Raw genomic sequence first — 14,713 nt, forward strand, 5'->3', positions numbered from 1 at the left:
ACGGCCTTTAACGGCCTCTGTTGCCACTAAAGCTTCGTTAGCTACTAGCACTTCGAGTTCACCTATGAACGTGCTGCTAATCTCGAAGGTGCTACTACTTCTCTCGGCTTTCGACAAAAATCTGCTATAGACTTTCTCCCACTTTCGCTGCGTCCAGCATACAGATTTCTCAAGCCGCTGTTGAATTCGTTCGATTGACTGCTCCAAAGCTTCAATCTCTTTGTTCAATGCAGCAACATACTGCCTCGTTACTTCTCTTAGGCCTTCTTCCTGCGAAATTCTTTTCAATTTCTGCCTAGCTTCTTCCTGTTTTTTGCGTTATTTCTTCCTCTTCTTGCCTATTTGCTACCTGTTCCCGTTTTTTCGCTTAGAATTTTGTTGCCTAGATGTTAGATGAATTCCAAATCATTTTCACTTTGCAGAATGGTCTTACGAATTTCTGCTTCCGTCATGTCCTCATCTACGTCGACCAAGAGCTCGTCACACAACCAGATCATGTCAGCTCTCGTCATACACAATAGGACATTGGTCGCTACTTTAAGCTTTGGCTTTGCTGTCACACAACACTCGTCACGATACCCACGCAAATCAGAATACAAGTAAAAGATCCCCAGCGGTTCAAATCTACAAACACAGAGAAATTGAAGCCCGGTAAATATTACAGCCAAAACCAAACGCTTACCCACTCAAGCAGCACCATATCACCAGTTCTCCGCCGTGTCCAGTCAGTTGCAAGAGGTGGTCAATGCCAAGTCCCCTCCAACTTGATCGGGATACCGGTCGGTCACCATGTCCCAAAGTCCGTGATATTTCATCGCTATCTACGAGCTGTAGGCCGATCTCATCGCTGGCATTCAGTTGTAAGGTTTGTAGTCGGGCATGAACTCTGTGGTAGCTGGCCTTTGCCGTCGTCCAACTCACCCATGCTTGGGACGTGGTTGTAGGGAGGAACTTGCTCTCACCGAGAACTAGGAGTGCATGATTTATTTACATATTTGCATTAAAACATGAGATACATTTCGACAGCCTAGCTTGACTCCCACAGGAAGCACGCAAAACGAAGCGTACAGTACACAGCCTCGAGCACGAGCACAAAGCTCCAAGCACACTTCTAGCAGCCGACAAACGGCTCCTTAGAAAGCCTATGTCCTTCCTAGATTCCTAGGGGAGGGAAAACTGCTGTGCAACCTTCGTCCAATCGGACCGTCCACAGTCCTTGAGGCGTAGTCGATCCGCCCTTGAGGGGGAGGGCTCACACACTCACATACGCACTTTGGATTCCCAAAACCCACCGGGTTGAGCGGGTCCTCGTAGCCAGATTGTCACACTTGACCCCAGTCGGCGCCTCTTAATTCCAGAGCTGACTTCTCCGGTAGCCGCCACGAGTGTCGGCAGACTGTGACGAATCCTGGGGCCCGAGGAAACGCACCGCAAAAGACCCTTTGTTAGAGAAGCTCTCTCGCTGCAAATAGACCCTGAAGGCCACTGCAAATCAACCAACAATACACGGTCCACCAAACGTGGCCAGCCCTGCTGCCGTCGCCGACTCTTCGAAGGAGGCGCATGGTGGATTAACGCTGCCGTGGTCTTCAGTTCTCCGAAGGAAGTGCATGGTCGGTTACCAATGTCGTCGTCGCCAGTTCTCTGAAGGGCGCCACCGATCGAAACAACAGCAGTGGGCTAACATATCTGTGCAGAGCAGTACCCCTGCAGGCCGATCGTAACACCTTCCACAGTAGCCACGGGTGACGCTAAAAAACACCAGCAGCAATGCTTTTTGTAATTGAAATATTTTGTTTTAATCGCTGAAATCTGCACATTTCACATTGCCTTTTAAATAGATTTTTCTTTTAATGTAACCCGTCTTTTATGTTTAGAAAGCATGTAATACAATGGCTGTGTTACTTGATGTAAGCCGAGCTTATTCATTGAAATCTTCTTAGCAATGGCGTGCAGAGTGCAACATTGCGAATTGCATGTTTATTTGTTTATGTGAATAAAACTTGCAGTTATTTATGAGGAACCCACGACGCCTTCACGTGCAATGTCAAGTATTTTTCTTCGGCTTGTACTTGTGACGTACTTTCAAGCTGGAGTTATGATTTACCTGAAATTTACCCTGCCCGTATCTGCCACCATACGCTGAAAGATTGTCATTCCACAGGTGGCCGAGCGAGGCTTCGCACCTGGCGGGTGCACCCGCTGAATATAACGGTGAACCCTACATACCCAGGGTTTCTGTCCAGGAGAATGACCAAGAATCAATTGAAGACCATCGATTCAAAACTTTCTAATTGTGCTGCAAATAAAATTTACGAGGTCCTGGTGCGAGACTACAAAAAACAGCTTGTTCAAGTAGTGAGTGATCCTAGTATCGACATTCCCCTGCCGTCATTTTAGATGCAATATAGCCGCTATTTGAGCAAGCAGGCTCCTGGTGCTTCGTATGTAGATGAGAAAGAATGCAGTGAATGCTGAATAAATTGGTATTAAACAACTTGATTATCAAAATAAATCGATGTGCTGGCGCCTGTGGTCATGCTACGCTTAAAGGTAATCAGCCGCTTTTAAACACTGGCAACTCCTCCCGGGTAGTCAAAGGAAAGCTCCTAAATCCCCTGCCAGAAGTCGCATGTCTTGTGAAAGTCATACACTTAAACACGAAAGCATGTTCACTTCAACACATTCATTACCACGCATACGTGGCTTGGCCGGTGATTACTATTTCAGACATTCCACACTGCAAGATGTGCCAGTTGCAAAGAAACTTCTGCTAACTTTATCTGCGCTTGGATAGCAAGATAGGCTGGCCCATCTTAATCCGAGGCACTTCGCGAAAGCATTTCTTTTGCAATCATGCTTTTACCTGCCCTAAAAGTATCCTGTAAAAAGCTTGATTTCATTACACCACAATGTCGTCATCGCAAAAGCAACAGCATATTCGGAAACCAGTGCGTGCACGCCAAAGAGTATAGCAACATCCGATGACGCATGTCGAACTAGCGGGCGGGCGTTGTAGGTGCATCCTGTTCGACCAGTCATAGCGAAGCTCACATTTATCACAGGTTTGCTCTGCTTTCGAAGCATCAGTTTTCCACGTTTTCTGTCGAATCAACTTTAAGGCTTTGCAGAGAAGAAAATGTGCTTCACTTTTTTTTTTCAGAAAGAACCACATGAACCAAACAGACGAAACAAATTGAAACATAGAATTAAGGAAGGATTGAAGGCAATGTTTTTCTTACTTTTCCACATCTGCTACGTTTCTAGCCCCTTCAATTTATTTCTTGGGTATTACAAGCCATAACCGCGACAGGCGGCACGCCGAAGTGGGGGATCCCCTGGGCTTCTTTCACCTACAAACATGGTAGACGAGCATTTTTGCAGTTTGATTCCTTGAGCACTTGAAGTTAGATCCCTTGCAGCTTGATCCCTTGATCCCTGTAGCACTTGAGCGTAGCAAACGACCTTTCGTAGAATGAATACGCGCATAGCAAGGCACGAGCATATCAAAATTCGATTGAATCGCCATTTCTGCGCATGAATGATGAGCAATGGTTGGGAGAGAGAAATGTGAAGAATTTCTCTCCATGATATTTCCATTCGCCTAGGTACTACGGGAGAGAACATTGTTTGCTCCGTTCTTCCCTATCTGAGCTGGCAGCACAGTATCAACGGAATGCGTGGCTGGCGTGGCGAAGAGGCCGTCTCCAAGCCGAGTTTATTGCTTTGTGTTGCGACTGTAGCATATTAAATTCTGATATTAGGAGTGGGATACGTTTGGAAGTGAGGTGTTCTCTCGGATGTCTTTAATGGCAAAATATTGCATCATGCCGACGCATTGTTCACTATTGTCGTAGAGCGTACACCACACAGGAGGTTAGCGCGGGAACGGAAACAGTTTATGAGTTCAACTGTTTGTATGTGAAAGCAAGAAAACTGAACGTCGCTAAACACTCTATTAGCCGTAGATTATTGTGACAGCCTTACAACACTGGCAAAGTATTACACGGCGCCGACGCTTCGATAGATTGAAAAACATTTTGCGTCCTCTATGTTAAAATACTTAACATGGAGGTCGCCATGCTATATTTCATAGCCAGATATAGATCCCTGTCAAAGCTGTACAGCAACACTGATCGACTACAGGACACTGATTCGTAGTTACTCTGAGGTACGTGCGTGCTTATGTCTTATAAAAGGCGCGTACCTAATTTCCATTAGAGCATGCTAGATTGGCGAAACAAGCGCTCAAATCACCACATCTAGGTGCGAAATATCTCTGAAGGCCTGCCAGTACATTTGATAGGTGTCTCTGTGTCTCTAGTGTGACAGGAGACGTGACGCCGAGCGCCACAAGTATCGCACTACATCCACTGACAGTGGCCCTTTTACACTCTTGGTATGCTTCACCGCAATACATGCGTATGCTTGACCGCGTAACACTACACTAGCTATAAGCAGGGGACCGGCATTACGCAGCGCTCGAGCTTTCTACTCAGTGACTGTGGATAGAAAACAAAAACACGTTCAGTAGCTTTTCATTGATTTATACACCTCTTTATTGAATGAAATAGCTAACGTATGCCTGTGTCCGTGAGTTAAAAGATGAATGAAATCTCTGGGCACTTGCAATGTGTAAAAAATAGAAAACTTTATTTAAGTAGATATCCATGCTCCTATATGAACCTGCAATTCAGTGGTGACCCTAAAGATATGTCTACAGAGATTACAAATCTATCTCAAATACCTACAAAATTCTACAGCAACCTTAATTATACGCAAGTAGGAAGATGCCTATAAAAAAGGGTTCAGAGAAGGAGGCCTTATCTCTTCAACGTTATTCACTGCGTGCTTGGAAGAAGTATTCTAGGTATTAAAGTGGGAAGGCTTACAAACTAAAAACTAGGGAAGGTATCGCAGGATTGATGGGGCCGATTTCATCTTAAAAGAGTTGTTTTATTCACGCAAAATATCGAGTAGAGTGAAATTCATTGTTCACTCCGTCAGCAAGGAGAGTGAAATATGATTTTCACTCTGACCTTCGAAGGGTGAGTAGAATGCCCGCTCTACTCTTGCGGCAATATAGAACAAAACGTGGCGTAAGATTCTGCTTCAACTGTAGGAGGCTGGCCTCGAACATGACAATGTATCACTCACGCACGTTGAGCAAAGAACACACGCTTTTGCTTCTAAAGGAAGTAGGCAGCCACAGTTCCAAGGAACGCGGAGCCAGTGCTCTACATTTTCACTCGGACTTGCCCCACCGCTCGCGCCCACATCTCGGAAATGCACAGCACCGGAGAAAGCTAATCCGTCCAGCGAGCAGCAGCGAAGTCCATCCAAGAGACGAGCATATCATAATTGGACTTCTGCGCTCTTTCTGCGCATGCGCGAGGAGCAGTGCTTGCGAGAGAGAAATGTAGGGACTTTCGGTCCTTGAGATTTCTCTTCGCCTAGGTACTATGGCGAAGAAATTTGTTAGCTCCGTTTGTCCTAGCCGAGCTGGCAGCACAATCGACAGAATGCGTGGCCGGCAATACGGAGAAGCCGTGTCCAAGGTGAGTTTGTTGCTGTTTTGTTGCGATGGTAGCGAATTAAATTTTTATAGTCACAAGGGGATACGTCTGGAAGTGAGGTGTCTTCTGGGGTGACTTTAGTGGCAAACAGTACATCATGCCGATGCATTGTTCATTAGCGTCGTTGAGCAAGGTCAGCATACCGCTCACTTCAGGAGATTCGCGGGAACGGAAACAGTTTATGAACTCGACTGCCGTACCAATGCGAGATTTTTGCTTTTTTTTGCGGCGGCAGCATATTAAATTCTGATAGTCGCAGGGGGATAGGCATTTTCTCGGATGACTTCAATGGCAAAGCATTGCGTCGTATCGATGCATTGTTCATTAGCGTCGTTGAGCATACCACACACTTCATGGGAATCGCGGGAACGGACACAGTTTATGAATTCAACTGCCCTGCCGATGCATTAGTTTTCAATGTAACTGAGCATAGAACACGCTTGGAGATTCATGGGAATGCAACATTTTGTACTCTGTATGTGAAAGTACTAAAACTTGCGTCGCCATGAAATCTGAGCCGTATATCGTTGTGACAGCTGTACACCACACGCTGGCAAAACACTACGCCCTGCGGATGGGTACGGAACAAATGTATGCTAAATAAAAATGGTCGTCATGCGATTGCATAGCAGTATACCCTTGTGAAAGCTGTACAGTAACACTGATATTGGCTACTTGGTGCAGATTCGCAGCAATTCTGAGGTGCTTGTGCGCAAGGGTAATTAATGAAGGAGCGCGTACTACTAATCCCGCCTGTTACGATGTCCAGCTCATATACCGGGCGCTCTATGAGGGCAAAACAAGGGCTCAGATTGCTACAACCGCGTACGAAATAGCTCTGAAGGCCTGCCAGCACACTTGTTTGGCGTCTCTGTGCTTGTACTGCGACAGGACATGTGACGGCTGGTGTGGACTTATATCACACTATATACTCCTACAGTGGCCACTTTCCACTCTTGGTATACATCGCCGCAATACACTCAGCATGCTTGATTGCGTGACACTGGTGCGTTGCGGCGAAGCTGACTTTGGGCAAACGGCATTATGCAACGCGCGAGCCATCTTGTCCGTCACTGCGGATAGAAAATGCATACACGTTCAAGCTATTTGAGCTGCATCATTTTGTCGATGTTTACTCCTCTTTACTGAATGAAGAGGATACGATACGCATGTGTGGGTGATTTAAAACATTGAAAAAAAACCTGGTAACCTATGTGCAGTCAGTCAAAAAACACTATTTATGCAGGTGTCCACGCTCCTGTAAAAAAAATGCAGTTCAGTGATGACCCTCTGGAGGTGGATCCGCATCTATGTAAGTCGGCTCATCAGTCACAAAGTAGGAACTGAAGAGAACTTTTTAATGTTCATTATACGACATTGAGAGCGATTAATTTGTGGTCAGCCGAAGACAAATGCATTGCACTAAACAGTGAAATTAATCTTAATCTTAGTGTTAAGTGAGTCCTAATCCGCAATGCCTATGTGGCGAACTGGGGAGCAAAAGGTGAATATACATTTTTATACAAGGTAAGCCATCTATGTAGTGGAATTGCATTTATCGTTGGTGTAATGTTGACGCACTTACTTTCTGAAGTCCAGCTTTTACTGCAACTTAGTTTCTCTTGGTTCAGCTGCTTCTACTGGAAACATCCCAACTATGATTTATCAAATCAGGTTGCCGTCTTGTAGTTTTAGAATTTTTCCTCTGGTCTTGAGTATTTTTTCTGAATCTGGAAGAGCTGGCTGATTGAACATTTCATCCCGAGATAGCTCGCACACTTCCAGCAGCACAGCTTACCTCGCTTTGTTTAATGCAGATGAGCACTGCAAATTCAACCATTTTGATGAGTCACCGATCTGATGCCGCTCACTCTTGCCATAACACTTTTTCAACTTGTACTGCACTTGTTTCTTCCACCTTCTATTTGCAGCACCAGGGCTAAGGCACAACAGTAATAACATTTCTAGCAGAAAATGCTTGCTCTTTGGCATCTAATCTCCCCATTCATTTGCTACTTTCTTCCAAATTTTTTATGTGATGCTCTTGCCTTCACACTGTCAGACTGTTCTCTATCATGCGTTTCCTTGTACTCTTTTTGTCCGCTTTTTCCTCGACATACCGTACATACCTTCACTCATGTCCAATTGATCGATGCAGTCCTGCCCTTTTGTCTCTCTCCTCCAAAACCTGCCACTTTCGACAACCACTCCCAAGCATTATTTTACTTTTTTTTCTGTGGTAGTGCCTGGCCATCTGTTGCTGATCCCACACATTCACTTTGCAATGGTTTATTAGACCACATACATAAATTATTATTTGCTGTAAAAAACCTTCAGCCTCCAGCACTTCCACAAAATTCACGCAGAAGTGGAAACAAAGATTGCATTTCGTTCCTCACCACAGCATATCATGTCTGCATCAAAGCTTGATATTACCAAAACGTCTGCAGTGTGGTTGCCCGTGCATCCTGAACAGAAAAGCCAGTTGCTCCAGTTCACAAGGCTAGAACAACTGCGAAGTGATTGAGATATCTGCTTGTGCTGCATTTTGTTGCCACAGGCTGTACAAGGTCATGGCTTGTGTTAACGGCTACAGAAAACGAATCTTTTTGCCTGCTGCATTCCTTTCTCATGCATTCAAATGTGCCTACTTCCGTTTCCTCTGCTATTTTTACAGGGAAGCTGTATACGGCTAGGTTCTGACCAAAAGTACATACGTCGACAAGGTGTGTAGAAAAAAGTTCCGTCGACAAAATTGAATCCACAGTAGCCTGCTGTGCGCTGACAGTGCTGAGTGGCTCCGGAGTGGATGGAAGAATAACAAAACGTCATTGTGTACCCACCAATGTCTGTGCCTCGTTTTCTTGTGACGTCGACATCGCTCTAGCGACAGTATCAGCAGTTTTAATTTGATCCTGCTATGACGAGGACGCGCGTAGTCCGTACTGAAGAAGAACAATTAGCATGTAAAGAGCACCGGTGGGAGCAACAGCGTGAATGAGCGTGAAGGCGACGGGCCGCTGATATAGCCGGACGCGTCTTGTCCGCATATCCGTAATGTCGGATAGCTGCTCTGTGACCGATGAAGAACAGCGTGCCCGTGAGGATCACCTTTGCGAACAGAAGCGGGAGTGGGCGCGAAAGCATCGGCGACCAATTGGAGTGTATCACAGTGACCACAAAGCAAAAGTTACCATGGTGTAAACGTAAATAGAAAAGATAACAACGAAGTTGTGCGTATGTCTTTATTCAATCAATATAGCAATTAACCATATATAACTCAATATACTTATCAACAAATACAGCTGGCCTTCCGCCTTCACATAGTGGTAGGGCTCTGAATTGTATTTTTTTATCATTTGTTATCAAACTTGTGCATTTTCGTTTTGTAAGGCTATAGCCTGTTTCGTGCCCTTACTGTTTTCTCTGCTTTCTCCTATTCTGCAGCAGTTGCTGGCATTGGCTCTTGCCTAGGTGTTGGCCCGCATGACATGCTAGAGATTCCATAGGCAGTTTCATAACAGGGTGTTCAATGTAAGAGCACGTCAAAATTACTGGTTTGTTTAATTTTTAGGCGGGCTTTCTTAACTCTTGCCTGATAAAACTTCGCCTTGTTGATAAACGTGATCATCTTGGACAAGTTGTTTCCAATGACATTTTTTCTATGTCGAAAGTTCACGCATTTGCCAACAAGGTGCACACACGACTCAAAGAACATTCAAACTTTATCAGGTCTTGCTCCATACTTTGTCACTTCGTTTGGCATTTTATCGCCATTTTTGATCTCATTAACCTGGCTGCTGTGTGGGAATACTGAACTTGCTACTAGTGCTCAGCTTGAAACAATGCTTTAAACCACTGTGTTGTCCCCTCGCCTCACCATGCCACTGTGTGGTTTTGGTCAGAATTTTCCATCAAAAGTACACTGTTACAAACTTATATATGACAAGTACATTACCCTATATGCCAGCAATGCACTGTTGAAAACGGAGTTAAATACTTCATCAAAAGAACTGCTTGCACCTCCAGTCCACTCTTTTAGTCTGTTTTCTAAACATCCTGCCAAATACTGTCATTGCTATCATGTCCTGCGGCAAATGTTCATTGTCAGTAGACCTGAATTATGTCGGCCACCGCAAGTAATATGCCTGAAAATGTACTATGGTGGTGTCCTGTCCTCTTAAGAATGACCAATTTTCATGGAAACCATAGTAGCCAGAACAATGCCATTAAAAATTTTCATCACCAAGGTCCTGCAGAACCACAGCGCTCAGTGTTTGAGCCTTGACATCACTCCATGAAATACCTGCATATCCTTTGTGATCAATTAGCCTTGCTATTAACCTTGCTGCAAGACTTTTACCAATGGCAAGGCATGCAATGTTGGTCAATTTTTTATTCTCTGACCTAGTTTGATGTTATTTTCTGTGACATTTTCCTCTATTGCTCTTTCTTTGTTATTTTAGATAGTGGGCTTCTTAGGAGCTAATGCTTCATTAGATGTTTCCTAGGAAGGACAATCTTAGATGCCTTTATACCACACTAGTGCGTATCATCTGTATGGAACCACAGCGCTGCGTGAGCGGAGGTCTGCCTACGGCAGCTGCTGTGAATTGCGCCCACGCATCACCCATGTGCTGCTCTCGTGGTCTTCCAATCAGCAAGGCAGTCGCGCCACACTTCGCTTTGTTTGCGAAGTGACGAGACACATTGTCCGTGCCAGCCAATATATGGCGAAACGAAAACATGTATAGAGCTGCACTCAAATTTCGCATTAGGCAGTAGGCGAAATATTTAGTAAAAATAACAATTATATAAATACTATGCAATGAAACGAATCAATATGTACTCAACCAAACTTGTCACCTAATAGCACTGCAGGGAACCCCTGATCATTCTAAGTTGCACCAAAGGCATGTCATATTCAAATAGTCTCTTGTGCACGCAGTGCATGAATGGGATATTATTTAAAAATATGCGAATGCCTATGGGAGTGTAATCAGGGCCGGCACTTTTTCAATATAACTGTCAGTTCCCTATATGTTGCTTCGCTATAGGGAGGTTATGCTCTAATAGAAACAGTTGGAAGACGGTTCTGTCCACGTTGTCACTTCCATCTATATTTTGTTTTGCACTGTGCATTCAGGTTAAAACCCATCAACTAGCCCAAATTAATTTACATATAACTCATGAAAGGAAGTGCACTACAGTTGGGGCTTCGGAAATACGCCTGTGTTTAAAACAGATTCGAGTGGTCGACACATGAACTGGGCTCGTTCATGTGAGTACCCATGTCAGTGCTGTATTGTTGTTGAAGAGGATCGATCGATTGTTCCTGCTTTCAATAAAGTATAGTGATCTAGAGAGAATACTTTAAAAGGCTGATGAAGAAGGCAACACTTTTTTGGACTTATCGTGCTAAGTACTTTCTTGTGAGCTGCTACAGTTTTTGTAAATATTCAGTAAATATATTTTGCATCTCTTTTCTCTGTAACACTTTTATGGAGGTTGCGGACGCTTCCAGACGCAAAACGGATTTACGCAGCAGACGCTCCTTGCCTGCACCTGCAATGCCAGCTCAAGGCGAGAATGCTTCAGGCACGTTGCCATCTACGCCCACAATCATCCTGGCACAACCGCCATGGTATGTTGATCATAGAAATCTCACGTGGGTTGACAATATGTGTAAGCTGCTGTGAACACAGTTTGCAGGTGGGCTTTGCTTGCCTTGCGTAGTTTAGATATCAGCTTATGATCTTGAAAATCTCACCTTGTCCTTCTACTGAAGCATTACAAGCAATGGTGTCTGTCCTATGCTATCGTTATCCAAAACTTTTCACCTGTCTTACCATCTGTTTACAGCAATGTTTTTCTAATTTATGTTCAAGTGCCATTGTAAGTTAATCCTGGTTCACGCACATTTGACCTACCCTGTCATGTGTCCGCAACAAATATTACAGAACAAATACCTGTGAAAATAGAGGGTTTTCACACCATTTTCACCTATAACATAGAACACTGACGTTGTTTAGAGCATCAGCAAACATCGACAGCGTCTTGTTTCTGCGGAGAAATCGGCAAGGAAATGGTCTGTCCTAACAGACGCGGGTACCATGATGGGGCCGATTACACCTGTGTGAATTAGGCCTTCGCGAGAAACATAGTTGTGAATTTGCCTTTAGACCAGTCTGGCTATGCCAAGAATTGCTGGATAAAACACACTTCGCTCTTCAGAAAGAGATAAATGAAATGTTTTGGAGATTGTTGTCCTATTTTCCTGCCTCTGACTTGAGCAGGTATGCAAGATGCAAGCATTAGTTCCATAGAATTGACAGCACCATTTGAGGGTGCATCAATGTAATTATTCGATTTGCCTGCAAGACTGTGAAAATATGCTTTGTTAAGGGTCTTATGGATTAGGTAAATAGTACCTCTCAATCTGCAGAAATACGTCTCAAGATAATGAAATTTAGAGGGGTACTGACATGATATTTTTTTTAGTATTCATTTCTTGCGTTAAATCAAGGTCCTGGACTTCTGAACTCTAGACAAAATTGTGACAAGGTACAGAGCGCATTTAGTAATTTACTCACTTTTCTACAGCCAATGTCAGTGTCGTTTCCTTTTACACAGCGGAACCTCGATACGATTCTCCTTAATAAGTTTTTCGGGATGTTAACTTTCTTTTCTTTTCCCGAAAATCCGATTTGCTTGGATAAGATGTTGGTTGATATGATTTTTGTATGGTACACTTAATTTTCCCGTTCCTGCGAGAGTCGTATCAACGAGGTTCTACTGTAATTCAGTTTTTAATTTATTTCTCATTAACCCTTTATGGACGATTGTTGTCTACTGGCAACATCCCAGAAAAACGTTTTTGCCTTGCTTATTCTCATTATTGAATACCAAGATTCTGGCTAGACTTCTTTGGCCAACACTAAATGAGAAGCAAAAAGTGTCATTTGTTGGTTTAGATCAGGAATACTCGACGAGGAAGAAGTTTGGCATATGACCCACTGTCTTTTGAAAGCAAGGTCAGAGGATACAGGCCGATGCAAGATATCCAACTATGGTGGTGTGACGAATGTGATGTATAGCAAAATAAATGTACACCTATGGCACACATCTGATGAGAGCTGTCTATACAAATTGAAGACGAAGCCTCAGGTGGCTTGGGGTAAAGCCCACTTCCAGGTTCCTGCCTGGAGCTATTGTACTAAATAATCATTCTTTCATATCAGTAAAATTATAAAACTTTCCTCATATTTATTCATGAGGAAGAAATATGCATATCAGCAGCTGTGAAATATCATAACCTCACCGAGAATTCGACCTCACTGAACCTCAAATTCATCCATGAGGTTGTCATTGCCATAGCTAAAAATTTTAACAGCCAACCAACGTCGCATCACTTTGGGAGGTTGAGATCAGTTTAGGTCGACTTCATTACGTCAGCCTTGTGAACCTTGTCAGGTGGCCATCTTTGCAGGGAAGTCTACACTCTATGGCCTCCTGTAGAGTCCTGGGGCGCTATAACGTAAAACGATTCCAAACTTTTCTATTCCAATTCTGCAATCAGCCCCCCACGATTGGTCAAAACTTTTTCGCGCCACTCCCAAGTTCGCCTGTCTGTGACGCGACGTCACGAACACCGCGATAGCTCCCCATCTGATATAGACGACCGCACGCCAAGTTTCATCCTAGACGCCAGCGCTCGTTTCTCCCCTGGCGGCACGATTTCATCTCCAACGGTGGTTTCCGTCGCCGCTTCCCTTCGCGGTAGCGCCCGCGTTCAGTTCGCGCTGCGCGCGAAACGTCTCATGTTTGCGACGGCGCCTCTTCGGATGACCGGAAATTATTATTGTGTTGTTAACTGTCACGACAGCAATGTAAACATGAAAAGGTTGATGCCACCAGTGAAATTCTGCCGATTCACAAGAAAATGGTACGAAAGAAGCAGACGACGGACATGATTATGCGCCGAGCGAAGTAAACATCTGGCAAACGAAGCGAGCTCGTTTATTGATCACTCCTGAGTGTATGACGGTTTCTATATGTAACCCACGTGAAATTAATAATTACTCGGTACATAATCCTTTTATTCATATAAAAACTTTAAGTTAAACGAGCGCTTGTCCTGTCTTCTTTCTCGTGTTTCGTTTGTGTGTGCGCTGTCTAAGAATGGAAACCACGTCTGTTGTATGCGCTAGCAGTGGCCGAAGTTCACGCGTGCCGAGAAATTGAATATGTGCATGATGCATTGAACATGACCGGAGTTCATTCCCGCTTCACCACCGCACCGATCGATCGGGTTACTGGACGATACACACCCGCGTCTTGGTCGCGCCGGCATTGCTGAAGCAGGAATGATTAATAATACTTTCAACTTCCGTCTCTTGAGTACTGTTAAAAAATGACCAAGCTGTCTACATTGCTGCCTCTATTCCATATTGTAGGGGACGTACTAGTTAAATTGTGTGCGCATGTCGTACTTGTGCTATGCAGCGATATATCTTGTTTATTTCCGCACAGTGTCGATAGAAGTCCGTTGTCGCCATCAGAGACAACACTGATTTGTAGCAAACATAATGTGAGAAACTGCAAAAATGACTTTAGCTCGTAGGTGCCGTATGTATGTGCCGCATCGTATGTGCTGACGATTTTTCCGGCAGCACATACGATGTCGTTTCCAATTACCTGCTCAGCGTCCCTTACATGGTTAAGCAGACGCTGCCGTTTCGCCGCATTGCAGCCATAAAAATAATCGTCAAGCGTACCGATCTTCTTAAAGGCAAATATAGCGTGTGCAGTTTGTTTCACACTAAGGGGAAAACTCGGAACGTATTGCGTCGCGATGCGGCAAGCAATGGAGTCGTGCGGCGGCAGCAGCTCGAGCAGGCGCACACGCTTGAGGGGCAGTGTCGTGATCTGCGTCGTCTGCTACGGCGGCGCGCGCTGGCCGCATTTTCGGGAAGCGTGGTACTGTCAGGGGCCATGCACCGATTTCATTGGTACTGCGGGAACTGAGCTGATATTCTTTACTAAACGTTGTGCGTCGCCACACTCTGATCCTTCATTGGCGATAATGGAGTTCCACAAACTTCTTTTGACAACACGGTTCATTTGTTCTTTCGAAA

General features: G+C 44.5%; 1 protein-coding gene across 13 annotated transcripts in view; it reads left to right on the top strand.

The window, feature by feature from the left end:
- Positions 1–14,713, top strand: part of LOC135907082 (uncharacterized) — a 307,176-nt gene that overhangs the window by 207,046 nt on the left and 85,417 nt on the right. For 10 of the 13 annotated variants that reach the window (XM_070522702.1, XM_065438741.1, XM_070522701.1 and 7 more), the window contains one exon: positions 2,165–2,445. In XM_070522702.1, coding sequence (XP_070378803.1) covers positions 2,165–2,400 — 236 coding nt within the window. In that variant the 3' untranslated portion in view covers positions 2,401–2,445. Of the gene's footprint in view, positions 1–2,164; positions 2,446–6,822; positions 6,889–8,253; positions 8,382–11,083; positions 11,221–14,713 lie in introns of those variants that run through there. The other 3 variants (XM_070522699.1, XM_070522705.1, XM_070522700.1) reach the window with 3 other exon arrangements.

Source organism: Dermacentor albipictus, chromosome 7 (genome assembly GCF_038994185.2).
Source record: "Dermacentor albipictus isolate Rhodes 1998 colony chromosome 7, USDA_Dalb.pri_finalv2, whole genome shotgun sequence".
Lineage (NCBI taxonomy): Eukaryota > Metazoa > Arthropoda > Arachnida > Ixodida > Ixodidae > Dermacentor > Dermacentor albipictus.